General features: G+C 41.8%; 1 protein-coding gene across 1 annotated transcript in view; it reads right to left on the reverse strand.

Moving 5' to 3' along the window:
* Positions 1–27,027, reverse strand: part of ARSB (arylsulfatase B) — a 130,260-nt gene that overhangs the window by 46,910 nt on the left and 56,323 nt on the right. The window contains exons 5-6 of the mRNA XM_081089438.1: positions 17,207–17,450; positions 6,232–6,302 (exon numbers count right to left, since the gene is read on the reverse strand). Of these exons, the coding sequence (XP_080945564.1) occupies positions 6,232–6,302; positions 17,207–17,450 (315 nt within the window). The remainder of the gene's footprint in view (positions 1–6,231; positions 6,303–17,206; positions 17,451–27,027) is intronic.

Raw genomic sequence — 27,027 nt, forward strand, 5'->3', positions numbered from 1 at the left:
ACTCTGTGACAAGCTGTACAATGAGCCCCTGTGGCCGATGAAGAGAAGGAATGAGAATAGGCAGCCGGGGTTTCAGGCAGGCAGCTGGGGAGAAATGCTGTCACACCGCCCGTCTCTGACCAGGACAGTGGGCACAGGGAGGCCCCACCTCCCACTCATGAGAACCCAGCAGCTTCCCGGACATTCCAGTCTCAGAAGCACCCTCTGCGCTGGGTGTTCAAAATAAATTTGTATGAACAGGCTTCATTCCTGCTTATGAAAGCTACATGTGCTCATTACTGAAAATTAAAACGGCAGAAATACAGAAAGTAAGAAGTACAGACACTTCATCCCAACAGCCAGACTCTAATTGCTGTTAACTGTTGTTTGGACTTATTTACAGGAGACAGCTATACCTGCCCTCAAGTTATAGGTGATGAAACAAAGAACTTATCCACAGGCTCACAGGAAGTAGGTCAAAGCTGGAATTCAAAACCGGGTCTTCCCGAAACCCCAGAATGCTGCATGTTGCATCAGGTTACACTGCCCTGTGCCCACACCTTGTTCCCCTGCTTCATTACCAACCTCACATGTAATTACCTCAAGGCACCGGCAGGTTTCCACAGCCAGCCTCTCCAGTGGAAGCTGCTAGGTCATGGGGATGTAACATACAGCGCAGGGAACAGAGTCAACCACATCGTAGTAAGTAGGTATGGGGACACATGCTCACTAGACTTATTGTGGTGATCACTTCCCAGAGTACATAAATGTTGAGTCACTATGTGGTACACCTGGAACAAATACAATCCTGTATGTAACTTTTAAAAAGGTTTAGAATAAAAATGCAAACAGAAGTTGCTATCATCTAGATACGTGGAACCGCTCATGTAACTACTAGAACCACTTCCCAGGCTCATTTAAGTGTATAAGGCTCTATCAACATACTGTTATTCGAGTGACATGGCTGTAACTAAGATCTGGGTGCCCCTTTCCTGCAAACCAGTGTAGAACAGAAAGCAAAGAGACTGCTAAAATCAGTAGGATGTGACCTATGTGTGAGGCCAGCACCTGGAGAGCCCTGAGTTCCAGCTCTCTTATTTATTAGCTGTGTGTGCCCGATGCCTCAGTTTCTCTTTTTGGATTATAAAGAGGATGGATGGACTAAATGCAAGGTGCCTTCTATCCTTGGTGTTTTATGGTGAGCAATCTCATCATTGAGAGTTGATGTGCCTCATCTGTCCCACCTAACTTATTTTACTCTGTTCAACATCTAATTTCAAGCTGAAAGGTAGAAAGTTGCCTCTGTGTTGCTACTTCTCAGAAAGAAATAAAAGTGCTTTGAAAATAGTATATGATGTTACTACTCTTCAGTAAATGATAAGCTACTTAAAGGACTCATTCAGTGAATGATAAGCTACTCATTCAGTGAATGATAAGCTACTTAAAGGACTGATTCATTAGCATGCATTTGTTCAGTATATATAAAATCTCTCATATATAAGGCATCGAGAGAGTTATACAGTTGAAATCTTGGCCTCCTTGGAGCTTATGGCTCTGGGTAGGGGAGACACATGAATATAAATAATTGCAATATGAGGTAGCGAGAGCTCCATGTCCTAGGATGCTCCAGAGAAACTCAAGGGACTCAAGTTTGGAGGAATCAAGGAGAACTTTGTGGAGAAGTAGAAATGTGAATGGGGCGCTAAACAAGAATTAGAGAAGCAAAGGAAGGTGAGAGTGACTAAAGGAGGGCATTGCAACTGTGCTGAGGGGAGGCAGGCTAACGAGGCTGCACGTAGCTCCGGGCAGTTGGTAACCACAAACCGCCGTCAAGCGGGAAGTGGGACGCTGTGTCATACCCTCTTCCAGACCAGTTTCTACCAAAACGTAAGGGCTTACTGATCTCTAGTGCCTACAACAGTTCCATGCACGTCGTGGGCAGACAGCATCACTGATCAGTGACCTTGGGGATGGCAACCCAATGTCAGGAAACAGATTTGAATGCTTCTCTGAAGAGGAAACAAGGAGCAGCTCCCAAGCATGCGAACTGGGACAACCTTGGATCTCAAGGATAGATTTGGCAATTTTACCACAGAAAATAGCGCGTGAGAGAGGAGAGGGCAGGGAGAATGTTCCTTCCCCCTGTAATCAGGAGCAGAAATAACATCTCATTATAAACTTTAAAGAGAGGTGGCCCTTTAAATGAAATAGTAACGAAGTTGGACAGGATCACTTTGAAGACTTGGCTGGTGGTGGTGTGGAAAATGCTAACATCTGTCAGTGCGCTTCGTCTCTAGTGGAGCTCTGTCGGCAGAATCTGAGTGCTTCTGTGTGACTGTGCGTCAGGCATATGCGTGTTACACCAGCAGAGGCACCTGAGAATGCTAACGATGCACAGAATGCCACACCTGACTGCCAGGGCGGCTGTGGTTGCAGGTGAAGGAGGGTCATTACCTCAGAACAGCCCAGATCAAGCCTGGGGCCTGCAGGTTGATCTAACGCCTTTGAACTAATTTTTCCTCCTGGTCTGAGGCACGCTGGCTAGAGTGAGGGCGGAGCGGGGGTGGGAGGGTGGGGTGGGGGGTGGGCGGGGGAGAGGGTGGCAGGGGGGAGCATGGAGTTTGGAGCCAGAGCTCTTTAGAACCAAGTAGAGCTACCAAGGGTATGGGGCTGTGAAAAAACCTGTAAGAAGAGCCTCTGGGGGTGCCCGATACTCTTAGAATAAGAGGGAGGGGGGGTATCTGCTAAACACAAGAGGTGAGCCTGGGAGGGGATCAGGTACTACCTAGAAGACAGGCTTCCCTGTGACACGTCTAGTGTCTAGTTCTGTGATTCATGGAAGAAGGAGGCACTGGTCCACCATTCCCAGCAAGACCCACTAAAAAAGAGAGAGCCGATGGAAAAGTTGATTGCTGGGTGATGGTTTAGAATAGGGATCAGAAAGAAGGGCATGATCTAGTAATAACAAAATCATATGACATTTCAAATTATTCTAGCACTTTCAGTGTTTCTAACAGTTTCACTGGGTTCATCCATTACAACCATGCCTTTGGCTGCATTCCTGCTTGTTACCGAGTGCACCCTTTCTGGCAGGATGAAAAAGGAGAGAAACTGAGGACAGCTTTGCTCATTTAAGGTCCTATTTATATAGAGACCGCATAGAATGTTGAAGCTGGAAGGGACTGTAGACATCATTTAGTTCGGTCTTCACAGACGAGGAAACTGATGAAGTGGCTTTGGGAAGGTGAAGGTAGAGCCCTACCCTCTCTGCTCTCAGTAAGTACACTTACTCTGGGCCGTGCTGGCGTTAGAAAGCAGAGAGATGTTGCTGTGATAACACTGACTCAACTGTTAATCCTTAATTTATACCCTAGGTAGGCTGCTTTCTAACTTTATTCCACAAAAGTCTCTACAACATATTAAAAACACAGATTCTATAAACATGATTTTCAGACTTTGCTGTCTTATCTATAATAATAAAAGTGTAATAGGCTAATTAGACCGGACGTCCTTCTGGACGAAGCCGGGGCTGCGAGGGAAACCCGGTCCCAGGTACCTGCCGGCGGCCAGAGGGAAGCCGGTGCCAGCAGCAGGGGAAAGGAAGGCCTACTCTTGCACGAATTTCGTGCATCAGGCCTCTAGTAAGTACAGATTTTCATATAGCTGGATTTAATTTTTCCCTACAAATTAATTGCACAGAAAAGAAAATGGGTGTACAACACCATCCTATAAAGAAGCAGGTCCCCAAAGGTAGCTCTCCTTTCCCCAATGGCTGCACAGTGGATTAAAATGAATATGAAACTGGGAGCAAAGGCCCACGGCACTGCCCGTGTATAAGAGGGGGCATTCGGCTGCTTGCAGGCACAGAGAGCTGCCCTGTTTCTGTGGACAAATAGTGAATGTGCTCTGTGTCAATGTCAAGGCCCGACAGTGTCCCTCACTGCGCACAGAAGTCAGAGCAAGAGTCCAGGCTGGCAGGGAAGGCCTGGAATGGGCTTCAAGGAGGGGGAAGGTGGAGCAGCAGTAAAGGGTCTTAGTGAGTCCATATTTAATATGTGGGAAGCTGACTCCAAGCAAACTGGAGGGACCTGCTCAAGACCTTACAGTCTATGGGTGGCAAAGCTAAGACGATTCTCTGTTCTGATTCGCAGGCCTTTATTAACTTTTACACAGGAGCTGGGGACACTTTAGGGAAGACAGTGAAAGTCACAGCAAGCAGCACGATGGCCAGGTAACACAGGAACAGAGTTCGTAAGCTCCCATTTCTGGTGCCAAGACAAAATATATCTTAGTGAGTGAAGGGGGCTTAAGGCTTTTCATTTATGGATGGGATTTAGTGGGTCAGAACAGTTTACAAACATTATAACGTGGGCAGCATACTCAGCACATTAAATTACTCAGGAGTTTTACAAACCATTCCTGACTTCCCCCTACTTCCTCTGGATCCCGGGAGAAGCTCTGATAGGACTGGCCCTTGGTTAAGAACCACTACTCTGGTGGACCACTGACAGACTGGACCCTGTCAGCTCCCTTAGGTGTGCGGGGACAGAGGAAGGGTTACCAACCACCGATGTACAGCCTCACAGTAGCCGTCACGGCTGTGGCTCTCTTGTGCAGCTGATCAAGTCATTTCCTAGCACCTTCTAGAAAAACCCTTCTAGACCAACAGAAATACATAAGGAATTAAAGCTTTTTTTAGTAGCCACATTAAAAAGGAAAAGGAAACAGGTAACATTCATATTAATAGTACATTTAGCTCAACATATCCAAAGTATACCATTTCAACAAGTAGTAAATATATGTTATATTTTACTTTTTCATACTAAGTCTGCAAAATCTGATGTGCATTTTGTACCTACAGCACATCTCCACCCACAATTAGCCACATTTCAAGTGTCCAATAGCCACATCAGGCCAATAGCTACCAGGCTGGCCCTTGCCTCCCTCATTCACCTAAGTTTACTCCAACAGACACAGAGATTCCCCCACAATGTAGCCATTCCTGCCTGTCTCGGGGCCTTTTCCTTTCCAAGTTTAATGTGGACACTTTGGTCTTCATTCCATCCTAGCTCTTCTCCACTCAGTCATCAAGTAATCATCCCTGAGCGCCCACTAAGTGCTGGCTCTGTGTTAACTTATGAGGATGGGAAGATAACAAGTCACAGGCCTTGACTTCCAGGAGCTCTCAGGTTAGTGGGAAATGAAGGCACATACAGGAGAGCCCGGGGAATGCTATACAGCGATGCCTGCGGGGGGCGCACAGAGGAAGGGATGGCTGCTCCTGCTGGGCTTATGGAAAGCAGTCACAGCGATGGGACATTGGGCTGGTTTTAAGGGGCAGGAACAGTGGTGGAGAGGCAGAGAAAGTGTTTCAGGGGAAGGGAAAAGTATAGTCAACACCTAAGTATGATGATCTGCATGCTTGGAAATGGCAAGTGTCTAAAAAGAAAATGGCAAGGAGTGCCTGGAGGGAGGGTCATTCTCGGAGCAGGGAGACCTGGTGATGGCTTTTAGCATCGACTGGAGAGGACTAAGAAGCAAGGAGAGCCTGACAAAGGGGGAACCACCATGTTTAGAAAGGAGGGGATGTGAGCACCGAAGGGAATGAAGGAAATGTAAGAGCCCCATTTTCTAAAGACAGCCTCCAGGTGAGGCATTCTGATGGAACCTGGGCAAAGGGCGGGATAGGTAATGCTTCCCAGCTCGGACCCCGAGGCCCCTGGCACGTTTTACACAGGGCTACTGCAGCCTGTTGGCGCTGAGAGCATTAAGTGGCCTGAAGAATGAATGGAGAGAGCTACCTAAGTTACCTCCACGGCTGCTCAGTAAGTCATGCCTGTGAGATGCCAGCTTGACAGATGACATGATGGCTTATTTGACCTTGAGTTTTCTGGAAGAAGGTTGGAGCTCTCAGGTAAGAACAGGTTAACAACAACGTGACATTTGCAGCGACAAGGAGCCTCTGAGACTCACGGGTTCTCCGTTCACACATGGGAAAGCTGAGGCACGGAGAGTGAAAAGGCTTAATTAAAGGCCATACAGTTAGTAAGTCTGCAGCGCAGAGAACAGAATTCAGGTTGGTGGTACCAAAGCCACGGAAAGAATAGACAATAGCTGCCATGGAGAACTGTTTTACCTTTCCAGAAAATTCAAGTGAAAAAAGAGAAAGCAAGGCTAGAGACACATTAGGTAAGAAAACCATCGTTGCAAGCCACACAGATTTAGTTTAGCAGCAGTCAACAAGGTACTCACACGGAGAAATGTCCACAAAGCCTGGGTCGATGTTATGTAGCAGCTCAATTCTGGGGGACGGGCTTCCTTCACTAGAAAAGAATTTTTTAGAAAAAGTTAATTTCCTCTCTCAAATGGGTATAAATGATTTTAATACTTTCTATCCTTATACTTGTAGAAAATAGCAAATATGCCAATTGGCATGTATCGCCAAGTAGTCCTCATTTGTTTACATTATAACAATGACTGACGTTTGTATAAGAACTTCGATGTCAAGCGTATTTAAAAAAATGAGTCTCGTGGCCTTTTGCAATAGACAACGTAGCTGTATTAAACATCCTGAATCCTCACAGTGAAATGAAGAAAGAGCATCCGCCCAGGTGGCAGCGGCAGTAGTACAGATGCGACATGCCTCGTGAATATCAGCTCATGTGAGAAAAACCACTGTCTCCCCTGTCCAGACTGGCCAAATGGTTAGAACTTATAGTTAATACAAGTACATGTGAAATACATATACTTCTTTAACATAAAAACAGGGCGCATGCAAATACAATCACAACCTATAATAGTGCTGGGAAAACCTTGGAGATCACTTAGTCCAACCTCTCACCTTGCAGAAGAGCAAGGCACACAGTAAGTTATTGCCCACATAATGGATTGTATGACTCTCAAAAGAGTATTCTTAAAAAAATGGGAGCATAAACATCAGATGTCTGTGGGGTGTACATGAAGCACCCAGGTCATTTTGCTAGTACATACTTAGCCTTATGGAAGGTGTTAGATACAATTCCAATCACTGGGAGACAACTGTGGAGAACTTGAGAATCCAATAGGAGATTGCCAAGTGTTGTTACTGCCCTGGGATTTGTACATATCTGAATAACCAGTTAAGGCTCCTGAGGTACTAAGAGGCCATGTTTTCAGGTGGCCCAATATCCACACCCCAAACTCACAGCTAGTTATCCACAGCAGTGGTTTGGGATTCTAAGGATCATGAAATTTCAAGAAAATCTGGGTTGTGCCTGGCATGTTGTATTTGCGAAGTAAGGAAATGTTAAAACAAAATTAAATGTATTAAAAACAAACAAACAAAACCCTTCAATTCCCATCACCAATATTTTTCATCTTCTGGATGGAAGTTCCTTATTATATGCATTTTTTGTTAATATTTTCTCTAATTCTATGGGTGTTTTTTTTTGTTTTATTTTTGTTTTGTTTTTTGCTTTGCTGATAGTATCATTTGGAGAACAAAAGTTCTGGTATATGATTCAATTTCTTCCTCAAAGGTATGTGTACCAAAGTGGGTTGATTAAAATAAAGGTGGTCTGTATGTTTCATAACAGCTTTTAGCAACTATCAACTGTGATCACCACAATCTTAAAGAATAAGTTGTGGTTTCATCAAACTCATAAAATGCCTCTAGGATTGATTATTGCTGTATTACAACATGTATTAGCTTCTGTCTTCTCTATGTTTCTATATGTATTTATACATAATGCTATAAATATTATATTTCACTATTCTTTTGAACATTATTCCAAAGTTTCTTTTCCATACAACCAAAGCACTAGAAACTGAGCAATGTCAGTTGCTTCAATAATTTATTGTCTTACTTCTGCCTAGTTCTGAAGCCCTGGCTTTCTCACATGCAAGATAGCATTGTCTTTAAGAGCATAGCCTTTCAGAGTTTGCATCTCAACTCCACAAATTACCAGCTACATAAACTTGAGCCTTGTTTTTCTCACTAGCAGAATATGGATAAAAGTACCAACTTAGCCCTGACCAGTTTGGCTCAGTGGATAGAGTGTCGGCCTGCGGACTGAAGGGTCCCCGGTTCGATTCCGGTCAAGGACATGTGCCTTGGTCACGGGCACATCCCCAGTGGGGAGTGTGCAGGAGGCAGCTGATCGATGTTTCTCTCTCATCGATATTTCTGACTATCCCTCTCCCTTCCTCTCTGTAAAAAACCAATAAAATATATTTTTTTAAAAAAGTACCAACTTACAGGGTTGCTATGAATTAAATGAGGCAACATATGTAAAGCACCTAGCACAGTGCCTGGGATATATTGAGTGCTGAATAAGCTGGTTGCTTAAGATCAACAACAACTTTGACTGCAAAAATGCAGATTTTGACTATGCGGACAGGGGAAAAATACAACCACAAATACAAGGCTACAATCTGAGGTGCAGATACAAGAATAATATGTAGATACAATGGACATCGATATTCTTATCCATTCTTCTTGCTAGCAAGAGTTCTCCTATGAAATACAATGATATAGCTATAACTAATTTCTAAGGCCTGTTGTGATAGTCTCTCCCATGTGAGAGTCCCTTTAGAAAATTATCAGTGTCAAATAAGGCTGTCACACAGTCTACTCATGATGAGCTGCATATAAAGAAGATATGTTGCAATCTGTTATCTAGGAATTTTCCTTATTTTTCATTTTAGGCAGATGGCACAGTTTAGCTGTATAAGCAACACTACCTCCACTGGACTGTTGATTCCATTTGTGAAATGTAAATCTCTGAATAATGACTGATGATGTTTATAGTAAGTGATTTTTCAATACTCACACAAGTTCCTTGTTTTTAGGTGAACCAAGGGAAGGGGTGTATCTTTGATGGCAACTCTTTGGGCTCCAGGTTGATGTAACAAAGGAGAGTTCTCTAGTAAGGTAAGCACCTATGGGACTCTTCAGGGATCCTACTGCACAGTGCTCACCTCCTGCCTCGCATACATTATTGGCCAAGGCAGTTCACAATGACCACGTCATGATGGACGCCTACCTCTAAACCAGTGCAATGGGCACGTCACACAAATGTCCGTAACAATCAAATTGGAGTCACTTGGGGGTCTTTGGCTGAGCTAATTAGAATAATAGTGACCAGCATTTATAGAGCATTTGCCATTTTAAATACTTTACATGCATTATTTAATTCTTGACACTATGATGTAGACACAACCTTGGCACACTGCAGTTAAGTGAGTTACAAGATTACATGGCTAAGCAGGTGATAGAATTGGGTTTGGAACTCAAGCAGACTGACTCCCGAGTTCCCCACTCCTAACCATAATGCTAAATTGTCTCCTTAGTGAAATGTAGATCTCCTTGAATGTATTCTATTTCCACTCATGTAGCTTATTATTAGGCACCATTAACACATATCTCTATTGACTTCAAATGTCTATTTAGAGTTTTTCTCCATCCTCTTGTCTTAAAGACTGATACATTTCAGTATTCAATTTTAATTTACCTCAAATTTCATATTTTCTGGATTAATTTTTTAAAAACTAGGACAAGGAGAAATTGATCAGTGACTAGTTTCCAATATGCTATAAATATTTTCTAAAAGTCTACAGTTTCAGACACTGAGATCACAGCACTGTCCATTTATAAATAGAGTTTCCAGTTTTTGACTTTCATTTTCCAACTAGTTGAAGGGTGGGGCACTAAAACATTTCCCATAAATAAGTGAAACGCTATTACATTCCATACTTCTTTTACCACTAGCTACTGGCCATCTGTCATAAAAAGACACACCCTGTAAGGCAGTATCAAATTTTTACAAAGAGAAATAGCCAGAGCAATATTTTCTGAGGTGAAATTTTGAAAAAAAAGTTACTAATTAAAAAAATACAACTAATACCTACATAGTAATGGTCATCCCATTAACCCTTTGTAAGCCTCTTCATCATCATCATCTTCACTTCAAAATACAGTGCTGTTACTATGTCCCAGGCACTGTGCTAAGTGTTTTACACAGATTCTTTTACTAAATCCTCCTGTAAGTGCCTATGAGGCAGGTACCACTAATAGTGCACTTTTCACATGAGAAAACTGATGCTTAGAGTTATTAAGTAACTTGCCCAGATCACAAAAACATAAATGGAGACAGGATTTGAACCAGCTATAACCACAGAGTTCACATTTTTAACCGTTATAAATATCTTACAGTATTTATGTTCTTTTTTATGTGGGTGTGGGTGACACTGGGTTTGTGTAAATCCCATGTCCCTTGAAAAGCCATTTTAACATGTAAACATTGTCACAAGGAAAGAGTTTAGGCATGGAAATTATAAAATGTTGACTATATTTAATGAGGATATTAATTTGATATAAAGTTATATATGAGGAATTTTTCATGTACATTTTTATTAAGGAATCTTATTAAAAAATTTAAGTAGGCTACTTAAGAAATAATATTAAGTAATATTATAAAAATGATGGAAACATGCCCTTAATATAATTTTTTCCTACTCATTACTGTAGAATAATTGGTAGTTCTTTTGGGTTAGTATCTAGGCAAACCAGCAGGGCCTAATATGCCTTTATTCCAATTTCCATTATAAAACTCATGAAGAATTACAAAGAGACAAAAACTGGCAACAGTGCTGGAAAATAAAGAGAAGACCAGATGCCAAAGTCCCGAGGGAATGTCCCTAATGCCAGTGCGGCAGAGATTAACAACATATTCCTGGATTCCACCAGAAGAATCAAAACCTGATCCCAAGGCAAACAGAAGAAGATGGTGTCATTTTCTCTTCCTTTAGGTAGAGGACTCAGGGGCAGCATCACAAAATTAGGCAATGTTCTCCCGTTAGCGTTAGCGGGCTTCAAAGCCAAACCTTCCGTCCTTCCTCCCTCGCCCCAGCAGCATCCCTCCCTATTTCCACCCCTGGGGCAAACCCCAGACCACAAGGGAGTCAACAGAAGAAACTATCATAGAATAAAGCAACTAACTACAAAAGAAATCCAAAACAGCACGCAGAGCACTACATACTAGGCTAGGGGCATAGGGTAGGAGCTCTTTTGTCAAAAAGGGTAAAGTAGGGAATCAAAAAAATAACACATCATTCTTTAAACATTTTGCTTTAACTTAAAAACATATATAGTCATGTGGCAGTCTTTGAAGGCAGAGCTACTGGCTGGAGTTCCCCATCATCTTTACTACCAACCATACTTATCATGCTTCATCTACAGTTTCTAGTGCTGTTTGTCTTAAACGAGCGCAAGGGCCCAAGAACATGTGAGTTTCCAGATTTCCACAGAATGGTGGCCATCGAAATTTGAATCTCTCCACACATTTTTCTGAAAAAAACATACTGAAAAGGAAAGAGTGAAATCACCTAGCACCCAAGCCCACCACAGAAGCAGGAGACAGAACATATTTAAACCCTGGGTAGGGTGTAAACAACCATCTGAGATCCGAAAGCTCAGTGCGGGTGCCCATCCCAGCAGAGTCAGGGGGGAATTATGCAAAGGACAGTGAGGGTCCAAGAGGGGGAGGGACTCAGAGCATGTCTAATAAAATAAAGCCCACAATGATTCGGATGCAGCCTGATGCCTGGCGGATCAGAGAGATGGCTACTGGGAGTCAAGAGGAAGTGGCTTGGAAAGTGCAGGAGCAGCATCTAAACAATGTTAGCAAAGGAATAAAAAAAAAAACACAAAAAACCGCAAGCCGAAACCGGTTTGGCTCAGTGGATAGAGCGTCAGCCTGCGGACTGAAAGGTCCCAGGTTCGATTCCGGTCAAGGACATGTACCTGGGTTGTGGGCACATCCCCAGTAGGAGATGTGCAGGAGGCAGCTGATCGATGTTTCTCTCTCATCGATGTTTCTAACTCTCTATCTCTCTCCCTTCCTCTCTGTAAAAAATCAATAAAATATTAAAACACACACACACACACACACACACACACACAACCAAAACAAGTGAGAATTAAATACTTTTGACAAATAAAAACATTCCCCTACTATGGGGGGGGGGGGGGCAGAAGAAAACGGTAACATGACATTTCAACATGAATCAAACATAATTAAATCAGAACTGCCAATATAAAAAATACCACGAATCAAAAATTTAAAAACTCGGACACTAAACTAAGGGAAGAAACTAAAAAAAAAAGATGAAATCTCAGAAATGAAGGGGTAGGATATACACTAAAGGTGTATAAAAGCAGATAGAGACTAAAGATGAAAACAGAGAAGATAATTCAAATTAAAAATTTAGAAAGTAAAAAGGACCAGAGGGAAATTGATAGAAACAAAAAATACATAAATAAGATTAAATAATACCTATAATTGAAGTTCCTGAAGAGGAAACACAAAACAATAAAACGTAATATTTAAAACTATAATTTAAAAATCTCTAAAATAAAAGACATCAATGTACAATGCATTTCTGGAAATACTGACTGGAAACATGGTTGGTTACCTTTGAAGCATATCAAGTAAAAGTCTTAGGCTTTAAATAATAGTAGTAGTGGTAATAAAAATCTTCTGGGCCTCCCGGCAAAAGGACCAAGTCACTTGCAAAGGAAATAAAATCAGGTTGACATTAAACTTATCAACAGCAACATACAAAACAAGTAAAGAGTAAGGTGACATTTTCAAGGAAGTCAAGGAAAGACAGTCTGAGACAATCAGTTCAACTCTTTATCAATTCTCAAGGTTGTAGAAAATGTTTTAATAGATATGCAAAAATTCTAAGAATCCTGAGAAATCTATTAAAGAATGAATTCCTCCAACTAAGAGATAATTGAGAAAAACTTTAGAAATGGATGCATGCTTAGCATGTAATATATTGTAGAAGTGAGGCTAAAACAAAATTGTGAGTAAGGATAGAAAGACAATATTATATATATTATATGCTCTGACACAGTAGAATTAATACAACTAAAAATAAAACTGGCAGGAAAGGGTGGGAGAAAGGGTAAAGTTGAATAAGCTAGTTTATTTCCTTATAGAGTCAAAGATGCCATTTTAAGCTGACAAACCAAAGAGTAGAACCTAAGTTTTAAAAAAGGGACTGAGCCATGGCTGGTTTGCTCAGTGGATAGAGCAATGCCCGAGGACTGAAGGGTTCCAGGTTTAATTCTGGCCAAGGGCATGTACCTCGGTGGTAGGTGGGATCCCCAGTCCTGGTCAGGATGCGTGCAGGAGGCAACCAGTAGATGTGTCTCTCTTACATGGATGTTTCTCTCTCTCTGTCTCTCCCCCTCTTTTTCACTCTCTCTAAAAATCAATGGAAAAATATCCTTGGGTGAGGATTAACTAAAAAAGGGACTGAGAGGATTATATAAAGATGTTAGTATCATGGTAACAATGAAATAAAATATACATCATTCCACATATTAAAAGAACTAACAAACAAAAGATCAAAGATAAAAGTAAATATAACACAAAATAATAAGACAAAACTAAGAATAAAAATGCCAGTCATAGCAATGCATATAAACTCATCTACTAAAATAAAACATTTTCTGCCTGGATCATAAAGATAAACCTAATACGGCACCTAAAAATTACAAAATACACATTCTTTTCCAGTCCACATGTCATAGACAAAAAGAAAGACCATATGAAGGCCCAAGTCTTAATTTTAAATGAATTGAAATAATAAGTATGTTCCCTGACCAAAACAGAATTAAACTAGACATCAAAAATATCAATAGAGATCAACCGAAGGACTTGTATACATGTATATAAGCCAAACCAATGGACATGGACAACAGGGGGATGGGAGCATGAGTGTGCGGGGCGAGGGGGGGGGGAGTGGGAGGTTGGGGGTTAATGGGGGGGGGATGAGGACACATTTGTAATACCTTAACTAATAATAATAAAAAAAAATTAATAGAGAAAACCTGAAATATTTGGAAATTAACAACATACTTCTAAATACATGGGTCAAAAGAAATCCCCATATTCACTATTTCCATCACATTATTTATCAATAATTTTGACGTAAATTCTACCTTGTCAGGCACCAAGATTGCAATGTCAGCTTTTTTAAGATTTTAAAAAAGATTAAACATTTTTTAAAAATATATTTTTATTGATTTCAGAGAGGAAGAGAGAAGGAGAGAGATAGAAACATCAATGATAAGAAAGAACCATTGACTGACTACCTTCTGCACACCCCTCACCGGGGATTGAGCCCACAACCCAAGCATGTGCCTGACTGGGAATCAAACTGTGACCTCCTGATTCATAGGTCAATGCTCAACCACTGAGCTATGCCGGCTGGGCAAACATTTTTTGTTTGTTTTACTGAGAAATAATTGACATGCGTCGCTGTATAAGCTTAAGGCATACAGCATGATGATTTGATTTATATACATTGTGAAAGGATTACCACAGTAGGTTCAGCTAACAGTCATCTCCTCCTATGGATAAAATAAAAAGAAAAGAAATGATAAAAAAAATAAAGGGGGAAAAAATTGTTTGCAGGTAAATGTGTTATACTTTTCTAGAATAGTACTTATCAAAAGACAATAAAGCGCCCTTCGGGTGTAGTGGTTGGGCGTGGACCCATGAACCAGGAGGTCATCATTCAATTCCTGGTCAGAGCACATGCCCCAGATTGTGGGCTCAATCTCTGGTAGGGAGTGTGCAGGAGGCAGCATATCAATGATTCTCTAATCATTGATGTTTCTCTCTCTCCCTTTCCCTTCCTTTCTGGAATCAAGAAAACAATATTTTTAAAAAGAGACAATAAAACAATGTCTATATAATACTGAGGAGAAAGATTTGACAAGAATTGTTTGTCAAATTATTATTTATGTTTGGAGGTAATAGATATTTTTTCATATGCAAAGACTAAAAGAACTCACTATTTGTGTACCTTTACTAAAAATTACTTTAAAATATTAACCAACCAATCAAAAGATTAATTAAAATTAGGAACTGAGGAATGGGAAAGGCATGTAATAAAAGGCAGGTTGGTAATATTGGAATTGGAAAGAGCTTGGAGAAGTCATGTCCCCTATAAATGACAAACAAGGTCTGTGGCTTGGAACAGGAAGAAATGGAAGCAGTTGAAAGAGCTTCTATTGCAAATAATGTCACTCACTCCAGAACTGCTATTTCTCCTAACTTTTTAATATTTTAAAGCAGGTCTAAGTGGAATTGATAACTAGGCAACTAGTGAAACCCTGGTGCTCTCAGCACAGCCAACTCTATTTTTCACCCATTACTGGCATTCCTATTTCATCAGACCTTTTGAAATTTTCAACAGCTACCATCATCTTGGAAATGGTATTTCCAAATAAATATGTGACTGGAAAAAAATTTGCAGAACTCTGGGCACAGATGATGTGTTTCTGGCATTTGGCTGTCCACGTGTTTCTGGAGGCTCCAGATGTCCATCTGACCGATGGCTTTCGGGTCAGCGGGTACCGGTGCCAGGTGCTCTGCCACTGACACTAAAGGAAGGCTTGTGATGGTGTGGGAAGCAACAACTTCATAGGCCAGGGGGCTACCTCATTTTTCTCAGGATCTTTTTTTATCAAGAAAGGAGAGCATAATTAGAGCAGTTCTTCACCTATTAATGGGAAATTTGCTGGAATTCCAGAGGAAAGTCTTCAAACTCTTGATTAAACAGTGGGGAGCAATTTTACTTTTTTTAAACATAGAAAAGGAGCATGTACTTCCTCATGGTTTAACATGCTTGGACAAGGTTGTTCACCACACCTTCTGGGTAAAGCCCTGCAGTAACACTGGGCCTGCTCAAGAATGGAAAGCTCTGTTTATAAGGGACCGGTCACTAGGAGTTCTGTGTTCTAACACTGAAGTCAGACTTTCTGCAAATCTGGAGTTCAGGAACTAAACTTTTCCCAAATTTTCTGCAGGCAGAAGCAAACAAGTGCCAAAGGTTACTTCTGATCAAGAGAATCTTAAGACTGACATGTGGACTTACAATCCACAACTTGGTGATATGGATGAACATTAATGACTTGGACTTTGTCAAAGAAAATAAACTCAGTGAATTGGGGGCGGAGGAAATTATTCAAAATGAATTCAATTACTTTTCAACTCAAGCCTACCATCATTTGGCAAAGAGCTTTGACTTCATTTGCCATGTGTGCTTTTGCAAGCTGGGTTTTATAACCCGTTTGTCACACACACACACACACACACACACACATACACACACAGATCAAAACTGATTGGATGTCAAGCATGACAATATGTTGTCATATTAAATCCACTCAAAACTTCCTCCTACTTTTTTAGTCCAACTTCAGTAGCCTTCATGGTGAAAGCTGGTGATAAGCTGAGCTGAAGTTCAAGTTTTGCTCTGCTTGGGAATTTTTATTTCTTTTTTTTGTCATAAAGTAGGTATTAATTTTGCATTAAAAATAAGTGATAGAGGCAGAGGTTTGTAAAGAATGTTTTTCACATTTTTCTATGTGAAATCAAGAGAAGGCTGAGACTTGCACGGGCAGCAATGAAAGAATTAGTTAAAATTAGAGAGAGACCACAAGACTAAGGTCATCGATACCATGGTACCACGGATGCAAAAGGTGGACGGTGAAGAAGGCTGATAGGAAAAAAAATCGATTCACTTGAAATCTGGTGTTGGAGGAGAGGTCTACAGATGCTCTGGACCATCTGAAAGACAAACTAGCGGGTCCCAGAGCAAATTAAACCTGAACCATCGGTGGAGGCAAAAATGACAAAACTGAAGCCATTCTACTTTGGGCACATCATGAGAAGGCAGGGTCTTTGGAAAAGACAGTAATGCTGCGCAAAAATACAAGGCATAAGGAAAAGAGGGGGAGTAAACAGAAGATGGACTGATTCAATAAAAGAAGCCTGAGGCTGTGGAGGACAGAGCATTGTGACCATCACTCAGTCATAGACTTGCAAGGAGGCAGAGCTGACTCAACCACACGTAACAGACAATCACATAGAAAGAAAGTGTAACCAATGTCTACTATCATAAAAATAAATGCTATCTAAATTTTTGTGCATATGTTTAGGTACCTTTTTCCTGGAAGTTCACATCTTTTAGTTTCAAAGAGGTCTATGAGTCAAAAACCTGAAAAAAATATTTACAATAGTTCTAAAGGCCTTTCTTTTTTAAAAATAATTTATGTGTAAACTGCGCTATCATTTTCACAAAAAGCTATCATTCTCACTCAGCTGAGTGGAACTGTTCTTGGAGGGTCTGTCCTGAGTGGAAAAAGAGAAAGATGCGCAGGTACCTGATGGTTTTCCACACGTCGAAGCCGTCCAGAGGTTTGGTACCATTCGTGCTGCCCCCGGCCAGCTTCACCAGAGTTGGCAGCCAGTCGGAAATATGGATGAGCTCCCGGTTCTTCACGCCCTTCTGTTTCAGCAAGGGGCTGGCCACGAAGCCCACCCCTCGCACGCCTCCTTCCCACAGGCTCCACTTTCTTCCTCGAAGGGGCCAGTTATTGCCCCCGGCCAAAGTCTGCCCGCCGTTATCTGAAATATAATTAGATGTTGGCATTAGGACAATGTTTAAGAACAGAAGACATCTGTGTTTGTTGTTATAAAGGGTGCTTAAGAACTAAAAAAGATAATTCCTCCTCACCCTCTCCTGTACCAACTACCCTTTTCCCTCTTGAAACTACCCTCCATCACACAGACATAACCCGATCTGACAGGAGACCAATCGGTCCTCTGTGGACAGGGCCACTGAAAAGCAAAGGCGTCCCCTGAGGGTGACTGCTTGGGGTGGAGCCCTACATTAATCAATGCATTGGGTTGTTGTTGTTTTTTAAATAATATTTTTTTATTTTTCAATTAGAGTTGAGGCATAGGGTTTTAAGTGTATGCTTGCAGCTTGGTGTAACACCAGAGGATGAATCCAGGAAAGCCGAGCCCTCCTGGCACATGAAGTGAAACCTGTGAATGAGTTTCACTTAGCGACTTAAAGCTCTTGATAGATGGGGACAGCGGACCTTTCCATTTTCCCCTTGGAAACGTTTTCTCACATTTAAACTGGTAACTGAACCAACACTCTACTCCCTGGTGATTTGAACTCTTTCTTAAGTGTGAAAGTTGAAGATTTCTCCAGTGGGCTAAATGTCTCTGTAAACAGAGCAGTTGGGTGGAAAAAATAATTGCAAGAAGAATTCTTCTCTTCTCGACAGGATGATGGCAAAACAGAAAGTTTTGTCGTGTGCTGTGCCAGGAGAGAGAAGGGTTTTCTTCCAAGACAGCTGAAGGAATGGAGGACCTTGGTGAGGCCAGGAGAGAAGCTGCAAGTGTGCCCGAGGTTAAGTATCCCACCAGCCAGTTACGGCTCAATTAGAAATGAAGCTGGACTGGAGAAAATAAAAAGTGGTATTTCTTGTGTAGTGAGGTTGTAGAATCATATTATCTTCAAAACTATCCACACACTTAGGTGACGTTAGAGACCTATTTTAAATAACACTTATTTGCATGTATATTTTACTACTTTAATTAAACATTTTCTTAAAAACCACTGTTATCCAAATGAACCACATGGGGGCAGTAATACAGACCTGCTCTACAGAACCTTACAAATAAAAATCTAACACAGAAATCAAGATCTTTCAAAGCCACAGGATGCACATGGGAGGAAAGAGAACTAATGGGTTAAGCAAGCACCTACTATGCACCAGGCACCATTTTAATTTCATATTATCTCTCACAGAATCCGGAGTCTGACAGACCGGAAGCCTGATGTCTGTCACGCACAAGCTGTGTGAGGTGGGACAATAGGCTGTCTCAGTTTTGTTTGTTTTTTTTTACCTTTAATGTGCAGATAATAACTGCTACCTCATGTATTATGGTGAGACTCATACTACATGACTAAAATGTAAATGACACCTTTTATAATCATTGCTGGGTTGGGTACCTGGCACAATCTAAGCACTAAATAAATGGTAGCTAATATTTTAACAACCCAAATAATCTAGTGTTATAATGATGGTGTTGCTTTAAAAAGTGAGATGTGAAAAGGCCAAACCAATAACTGGGAAATGTAGGATTCAAACAAGGTCTGTGTGAATCTCCAGGTACCATGCTCCCAGAGTGCCATGCTCCTGACGTTCTTGACGTAGGGGGGGTTAGACCTAAGGCCACAGAAAGCTTCCCTTCCCTATGCAACCATAAGCAGTCAACCTCAGCCAAGTGTGCACTCTTCCTGTGATAGAGCAGAAGGAGAGCTTTTTCAAGGCGGTCGCTCCCTTTGGAGGAGAATCGCTGTTGTTGGTGGGTAAGAAATTCAAGGATCTACTGCCAAGGTGGCTTCTAATTAGCCTTTAACACACCTGGTCCTCTGTTCTTCTCTGCTTTGTGAAGGGAGGGAGAAGAGTCTTGAGGTGAAGGTAATAATTCTTCGTTACTTTGGTGGGTGGCAAGCAATCTCAGCTGCTGTCACAGACTCACAAGAACCTCTCCTCAAACCTCATATCTCTTCTTAAAAAAGCCCAAGGCCCCAACAGTCACCCAAGCCAGTGCATTAAATACACATTCTATTTCACATGAGCTGACCTGTATATTCAAAACAAGGGCACCATCTTTAGACAAAGGGATTCCTCCATGTTCCTTATACTTCTAGAGTATGTGACCCATAACCAACATATTAAAATTTAAAAGAAGGTGGTGTTCATGATACAGAAATATACCAGGATAGAAATGCTTATACTCTACCTGTGAGAGCAAGAATGGCTGAGACAGCACTGTTATTTCACTCTATTGTCTGGCTTATTATAAACGATATTGGCTCAATGTAGAAGATGTCTGTTTTCTCCATTTTAAATAGATGCACTTTTGAGATTCCAAAATGTCTCTTCCAGTTGCACAGATTTGTTAGTGCTCAATACAAAAGTTGGATAATGATGGTGGTGGGAATAGAGTGGAGATGATGGGGTAAGGGTGGCTGCGTCTGGAATCGGATTCTAGGAGCAGCCCTTAGGAATGAGTTGGAAAGGAAAACACTCTAGGCTGGAAAGAGAATTTGGCCACCGTTGCTACTGTAGGAGCTAGAAGGTGTTTCCTCACAGTATCAGGGGAGGGTGCCAGCGCAGTGAGTGTGACTGCTTTTGCCATTAGCTCAGTGTGATGTTTTTGCCATTAGCAATGATAAGCCATTCTATCGTCCGTTATCAATGTGGCTTCCTCCACATTTTTTTTTTAGAGCACTCCAGAGATAAAGCACTGATAATTAACATACCTGCAACTTGTTCTCCTTGGCTCCCCAGTCACAGAGCCAGCTGTGGATGTGGCTGCGTGAAGAGGGCAATTCAGCTTTGTAGGCAGGGTGGGGTGGGGTGGGGTGGGGTGGGGAGGCTTGTGTCCCACAGGCAGCACCAGGCTGATGGCTGCCGCTTATCAGGCCTTTGAAAATAGGGCGCTGTCCATCAGTCTTAGCACAGTCTCCCCAGTATTTCAACGAGTTGGACACAAAACTGATCAGGGTAACAGCAAGAATCAAATAAGCTCATTTGAAACAAGGTAGAATAGGGGGTTTCTTATATTGCTCACTTAAGTCTGACATAAATGAAAATGGGTATAGAGTATTGCTGAAAGATAGTAACTAGTCTTTTGGGGTGATTACTTTGTAGAGCATACAGATATTGAATTACAGTGGAACTTATATAGTGGTATGTACCAACTTTATATAATATATATCAACTTATATATTGTTATATACCAAATTTACCTCAATAAAAAAATTTTAAAAATATAATGGAACCACCACCATTTCAAACATAGTTCTTTTCATTGTCTCTCCTAATTTTCTTTGGGCAAAAGTTAATTTTTGTTCTTGTAAAGAATTAATTTTCAAAAGAAAATTTTCTTGTGCCATTTCCTGACTGACTTATTAAAAAAACTTCCAAATCCAAATAAGATGACTGCAACTAGTAAAAAGGAAACTATGAAACATTTTTTTCAGGGAAATGGTTTTTCAGAATGTTTTTTGGCAGAGGGAAAAGCTAATTATAAAACCTTTGCTGTCCAGAAAAGAAATGTCAAAATAAAACAAATGCTGTCATACACAGATGGTAAATCTCACTTTATTATTCATTATTGAACAAAAATAACTGTCAAAAAGTCACGGAAAAACAGCGGTTAGCCAAAGATCTGAGCAAAAGCATTAAGTATATGACCATGAAGCCTCATCCATATCCAGCTGATAAAAATTAAGATGGAACCGTGACAGCAACATTGGCTTTGAGGACTACTCCCCACACGATGTAATGTTGTGGCTTGGCTGTGGCAGGCTGCCCTGAACCATCAACATATATCACCATCTCACTGCCCCCAGGGATCTTTTAACCCGGCTTCCCCAAGACATCCTCCTCTCTGCGTTGGGGATCATGGAAGGAAAAGCAGGGAACGCCCCTGCAGCCTTGCACAGCGTCTGGACTTCCCTCTGAACAGGGCCACCAGTGTGAGTGTGACAGATGAGTAGACATGATTTCAAATACCAAGAAGCCTCTTTGTCCAAACAAAGGGCCTGCTTGGTGATGGCTGCTTCTTTTAGACAAAATTTTTTTTACATGACGAATACGTACATTGGAGAGTTAACATGTAGCTTAGTAGTTCGTCTAAAAGATTAGGTAAATTAGATCTTCTCCAACTAAAAAGATTTTGGAGAAAATATCTACCCAGATACTCACTGTACAGCCTGATGTTCTCTTTCCCTTTTGCTCTACATTCAACCACTTTTGATTGAATGTGCATTCATTTCTGCCAAGTGTATCTTTCCAGTGGGTTTCCAATCCAGCCACACTGCCACGGGTCTGCCACTCCCCTCACCTGGCCTGCCACTCCCCTTCACGTTGCTGTTAGGGGCATCTTGGTGAAGCCCTAAACCAACAGGCCACATCTGTGTTTAAAGACCTCTGATTGCTTTCCAGTCAGGAAAAAGTTCCAACTTCTGCCCAACACAGAGAATCCTTCACAGCTAGACCAACCTACTTTTGGAGCATCAAGTCCTGCCCTTCCCCATAAAGCATGCCCTGGGCTTCACATAGAACTAACTTCTTTCCCCCTGTAGTTAGAACAGTTTCATGCTGTCTTTGCCTTTGTACATGTTGGTTCCTTTGCCTAAATGCTCTTCTGCCCCTTCTTTCCTGCCTGACTTAAATTTTAAATCCCAGGTTAAATGTCACATCTTTGGTGAACTATTTTTTGTTTTGTTAATCCACATCAGAGGCTATTTTTCCATTGATTGTTTTAAAGGAGAGTGGAAGAGAAAGGGAAAGACAGAAACATCGATGTGAGAGAAACACATCGATTGGTTGCCTCCTGCATGTGCCCCGGCCAGGGAGGGCCCAGGCCAGGGGCGAGCCTGCAACCAAGGTATGTGCACTTGACCAGAATCAAACCCGGGACCCTTTGGTCCACAGGCAGATGTCTATCCACTAAGCCAAACCGGCTAGGGCTTTGGTGAACTTTTCATTTACTCCTCTGTACTTCTACTGCATTTCCAGTACACTTTTTTATGACACTTATCTCGATATCTTACATACACTCATTGCACTTATCTCTGTATAGAAATTAGTTATTCATGGGGTTGTCTTCCCTTCTACCTCTGCCTCTCAAGGGCAAGAACAATGTCTCATTCATTTGCTTTCCTAGGACCTAGCACAGGTTGCCAAAGAGCTCAGATATTTGGGGGGAACAACAACAACAAAAAACAAATGGAGAAAAGGCTCCAAAAAGATGGGTTGAAGACACTGTGAATTAACTTTGATTTCTGCACTGTTTTTACTGAGCCTTCATCCAACCACTCTTTGACCTTGACTTTCAGGAGGCTGTTCTAAACAGATACTCCTTATTTTATAGGATATTGCCAAGGGGGGAAATCTTGGAACCCTGTGAGAATTTAAGCAAATATCAGAATTGTTTGTCCCACCTGGTCCCTGGTCAGTTGCAATGAAGTCAAAGGGGTTGTTCGAGAGCTTTGAGGAAGCCCTGGTCCTGGCCTGGAAGAGAAGCCTTACCCCTTTAACAAATCTTCCCGGAGTACCCGCCACAGACCAGGGACCACTCTAGCTGGCAGCAGACAAGACAGGCAGGGTTCCCTCTCTCTTGGGGTGAGTAGAAAAAGAGGTAAGATCTCTCCAATCATGGTAGATGGTAACTGGGCCTCTCAGAAGAGCTGCCACCAGAATGGCAGGACAGAGCCAACCATCACCAGAGGAACAGGAGCCCGGCACAGGGCAAGGTGGCTCAGGGCCTTATTCAATTACACACTAGTTGGTGGGCATTCTGTGTCAAGGCTTCTTCTTGAATAAATATTAAATTAACGATACTCTTAAGAATGCTTACGTTCCGTTGTCAGAACTTAAGGAAAACTTGAGCTAAATGATGACTACATATAAAAAGGGAATGTCTAAGCGTTTCAAGCCTGTCATCACTTTTCTCTATCTTCCCTACTGCCCTAAAGTCACTGAAATGTATTCAAGGGATAGGAGTTAAATGCTGTGTGTTTGGGAAGGTTACTCTATCTCTGAGTCTAAATTCCCTCTTGTGAAAAATGAGGCTAACAATACCCACCCTAATATAGTGCAGTTGTGCTCAACAAATCTTAGCCGTTTTCATTGAGGATAACCACCAGCAGCAGTAGCATCCAAGTCTGCAGAGCAGAATAGGAGCCCATCTGGGTATTTATGAAATAAATGCTAGATGCAGGTGTTACAGCCACACTCTAAAACCCCATGTTTCCTAAGAAGAACGTATTCCAAGCTCAGAGCCCTTCTAGGTTGCATTCTCTTCTCTGTATGTATTTTTTTGAGAGTCAAGAAATGAATTGAGAGAGTTTTTGCTGGTATTCTTGGGCAGAGCCAGGGTGACTCCTTTCTGTTTCCATGAGTTTAAATAAAATTCATCAGTTATTAAAGAAAGAGGTACAATAGCCATAGCCTGTGATTCAAATGAAATGCTAGAAATGGAATCTTTATTCAGACGTTCCTTTGAACATTTGAAGGGGTTTTAAATGGTTTGCAACACTGATGGCTCTGACCCTCACCTCCCAATCTAACTCTAGTCAGACTTTATATATTGACTAAAGGCACGGGCATGGGAGCATTCCCACTGCACTGGCACCAGAAGGACTCTGGTGGAAGGGAATTGGCAGCCAGACCCCAAATTAATGATGTAGCCACCAAAAGAGCTGAAGATAGAGGAAGATGGGTGCAGGGAAAGGGCAAAATCAGAAATGAATGGGGATTAAAAAGAAAAAGATTACGTAGGGTTGTGGTGAAAGATTTCCTCATTTCAATGGGGCTAATGTCATTGCTTATAATAATAACATGCCAATGGGATTTTATCTCTCCTTTAACATTTATTAAGGATAAAAAGACTCAACAGTCTGTTGAAAGATTTAAAACATTTGGCCTCTAAAAGTTAAAATGGAACTGGGGAATAGAAAACAGTGTCCTAATTTATTACGTATCAGTAGACAACTGAACTTTTTTCTCCAATTTAAAGCACAGGTAGTCACCAATCTTGGAGATCCTTAAATGAAAGTCATAAGGTAAGTACAAAATATTGTGAGTTACTCTCACTTGGGAGACATGAGTAATGCTAGGCTTGATCTGATATTCTAGATCCCCTAACAAGTACCATGGAAACCCCATGTTTGGAATATTTAGGACTAGCAAAAGTACATGTTTGTTTGCCTTCTTTTACAGTGAAAGCCCTCCTTGTTATCCCTGCAGTTTGATCTTGAAAGAATGCCTAATATATATATATGTTTATATATATATATATATATGTTTATATATATATGTTTATATATGTGTATATATATATATATATATATATATATATATATATATATATGTTTATATGTATACTAGAGGCCTGATGCATGAAATTCATGCATGGGAGGGGGGGCTGTCTCTCAGCCTGGCCTGCGCCCTCTCGCAATCTAGGACCTCTCGCTACTAACCTGCTCACTCCACCTGCTCGCTCCTTACTGCCCATCTGCTCGCTCCATACTGCCTGCCTGCTCGCCCCTTACCACTTGGCTCACTGCTCCTTAGCGCTGCTGTGGAGGCAGGAGAGACTCCCGCCACTGCTGCTGCACTCGCCAGCCATGAGCCCTGCTCCTGGCTGAGCAGCACTCCCACTCTAGGAGCACACTGACCACCAGGGGGAAGCTCCTGTGTTGAGCGTCTGCCCCTGGTGATCAGTGTGCATAATAGCGACTGGTCATTCTGCTGTAACAGTCACTGGGCTTTTATATATATATATAGATAGATAGATAGATAGATAGATAGATAGATAGATAGATAGATAGATGTATATATACATATATATCCTATCTAATAAAGAGGGAATATGCTAATTGACCCTCACACCATCACAAAGATGGTGGAGCCCATAGCCAATAAGGAGGAACTATGCTAATTGACTGCCCCACCCTCAAAGATGGCGGCACCCATAGACAATAAGGAGGGAATATCCTAATTGACTGTCCTGCCCTCAAAGATGGCAGCGCCCACAGCCAATAAGGAGGGAATATGCTAATTGACTGCCACACCCCCAAAGATGGCGATGCCCTCAGCCACAATTTGGTGGCACCCAGTCCCTTCAGCCCCGCCCAGGCGGCAGGCTTGCAGCAAGGCTGGGCCTGTCCCCAGGTGGACCCGGTTGCCGTGCACCTGCCTCTGGAGTCCCCCAGTCCCCCAGCCACCCAGGGCCGGCCCAAGGCACAGACAAGCCTTGGCTGCTGCTGCCCAGCTGCCTAGGGCCAGCCCGAAGCACAGGCAAGCCTCAGATGGCAGCTACCCAGCCACCCAGGGCTGCCAGAGGCTCAGGTAACCAGGGCCGGCCAAGGCTTGCGCTGCCGGCTGAGGCAGCAGCAGAGATGTGATGGGGCATTGCCTTCCCCTGATTGATGGGTCGCCTCCCACCCCTGAGGGCTCCCGGATTGTGAGAGGGGGCAGGCTGGGCTGAGAGCCACCCCCTTCAGTGCATGAATTTTCATGCACAGGGCCTCTAGTGTGTGTGTGTGTGTGTGTGTGTGTGTGTGTGTGTGTATATATATATATATATATATATATAATGAAGTAATGAATTTCAGGTAAACTAAAATTATTTGGCACTAGAGGAAGTATCATAGTTTATTCACAAATTATTTGACTCTCCTTCCAGATCTGAAACCCTTTAAGGTGGCCAGATAATTTTTTACTGCACAGCTATTTATCTGTCAGGAATGTCAATAAAGCAGTGATAGATGAAAAAGGTACTACAGTGGTCCTCTAGAATCTGGTAGGTTCAAGGACAGCAGGAAAAAAGTGAAAATACCATCAAGAGATAGAAGAAAGCCAGGCCGGTGTGGCTCAGTGGTTGAGCATCAACCTATGAACCAGGAGTTCACGGTTTCATTCCCAGTCAGAGCACATGCCAGGGTTATGGGCTCAATCCCCAGTATGGGGCATGCAGGAGACAGCCGATCACTGATTCTCTCTCATTAATGTTTCTCTCTCTTGCTCCCTCTCTCTTCCTCTCTGAAATCAATCAAAATATATTTTAAGAAAAAAGAGATAGAAGAAATTAGAATGTGGATTCAAAAATGTACTGAATACTTATACAGTGAGAAAGATGGGAAGTGAGGTCAACAATTTTTTAGATAATTAAACTAGTCAAAGCTTACATATTCTATTGGGGCAAGCATCAACTACTTCACCTTTATGTTTCCAAATATATAATACAAATTCAATGTTCTGAATTTACCTTTGAAGCAGAAACATTTTATTAGTTTTCTACTTTATTAGTAGCAAGGATACCTTTTAGGGTTACTCAGAAAAATCAATAAACCTAACTGAGTAGACAGACAGTTTTATTTCCCCAGAGCCCTCTCAAAGTTGCCTAAATGCTAAAGGATCTCACTGGTGCATGGTGTCTTATGGTGGGAGAGACAAAAAAAAAGTCAAGAGAACATTGACCAGCACAATCTTCTTGGAAGAACAACAGAGCAATATTTAATGACAAAAACAAAAATAACTCAGTATACCTACATATTAAGAAGTTTGTTAAAAGAATTTAAATACTGAATGCATACTTAATA

This window comes from Myotis nattereri, assembly GCF_964212035.1.
Source record: "Myotis nattereri genome assembly, chromosome: 4".
NCBI classification, from domain to species: Eukaryota; Metazoa; Chordata; class Mammalia; order Chiroptera; family Vespertilionidae; genus Myotis; species Myotis nattereri.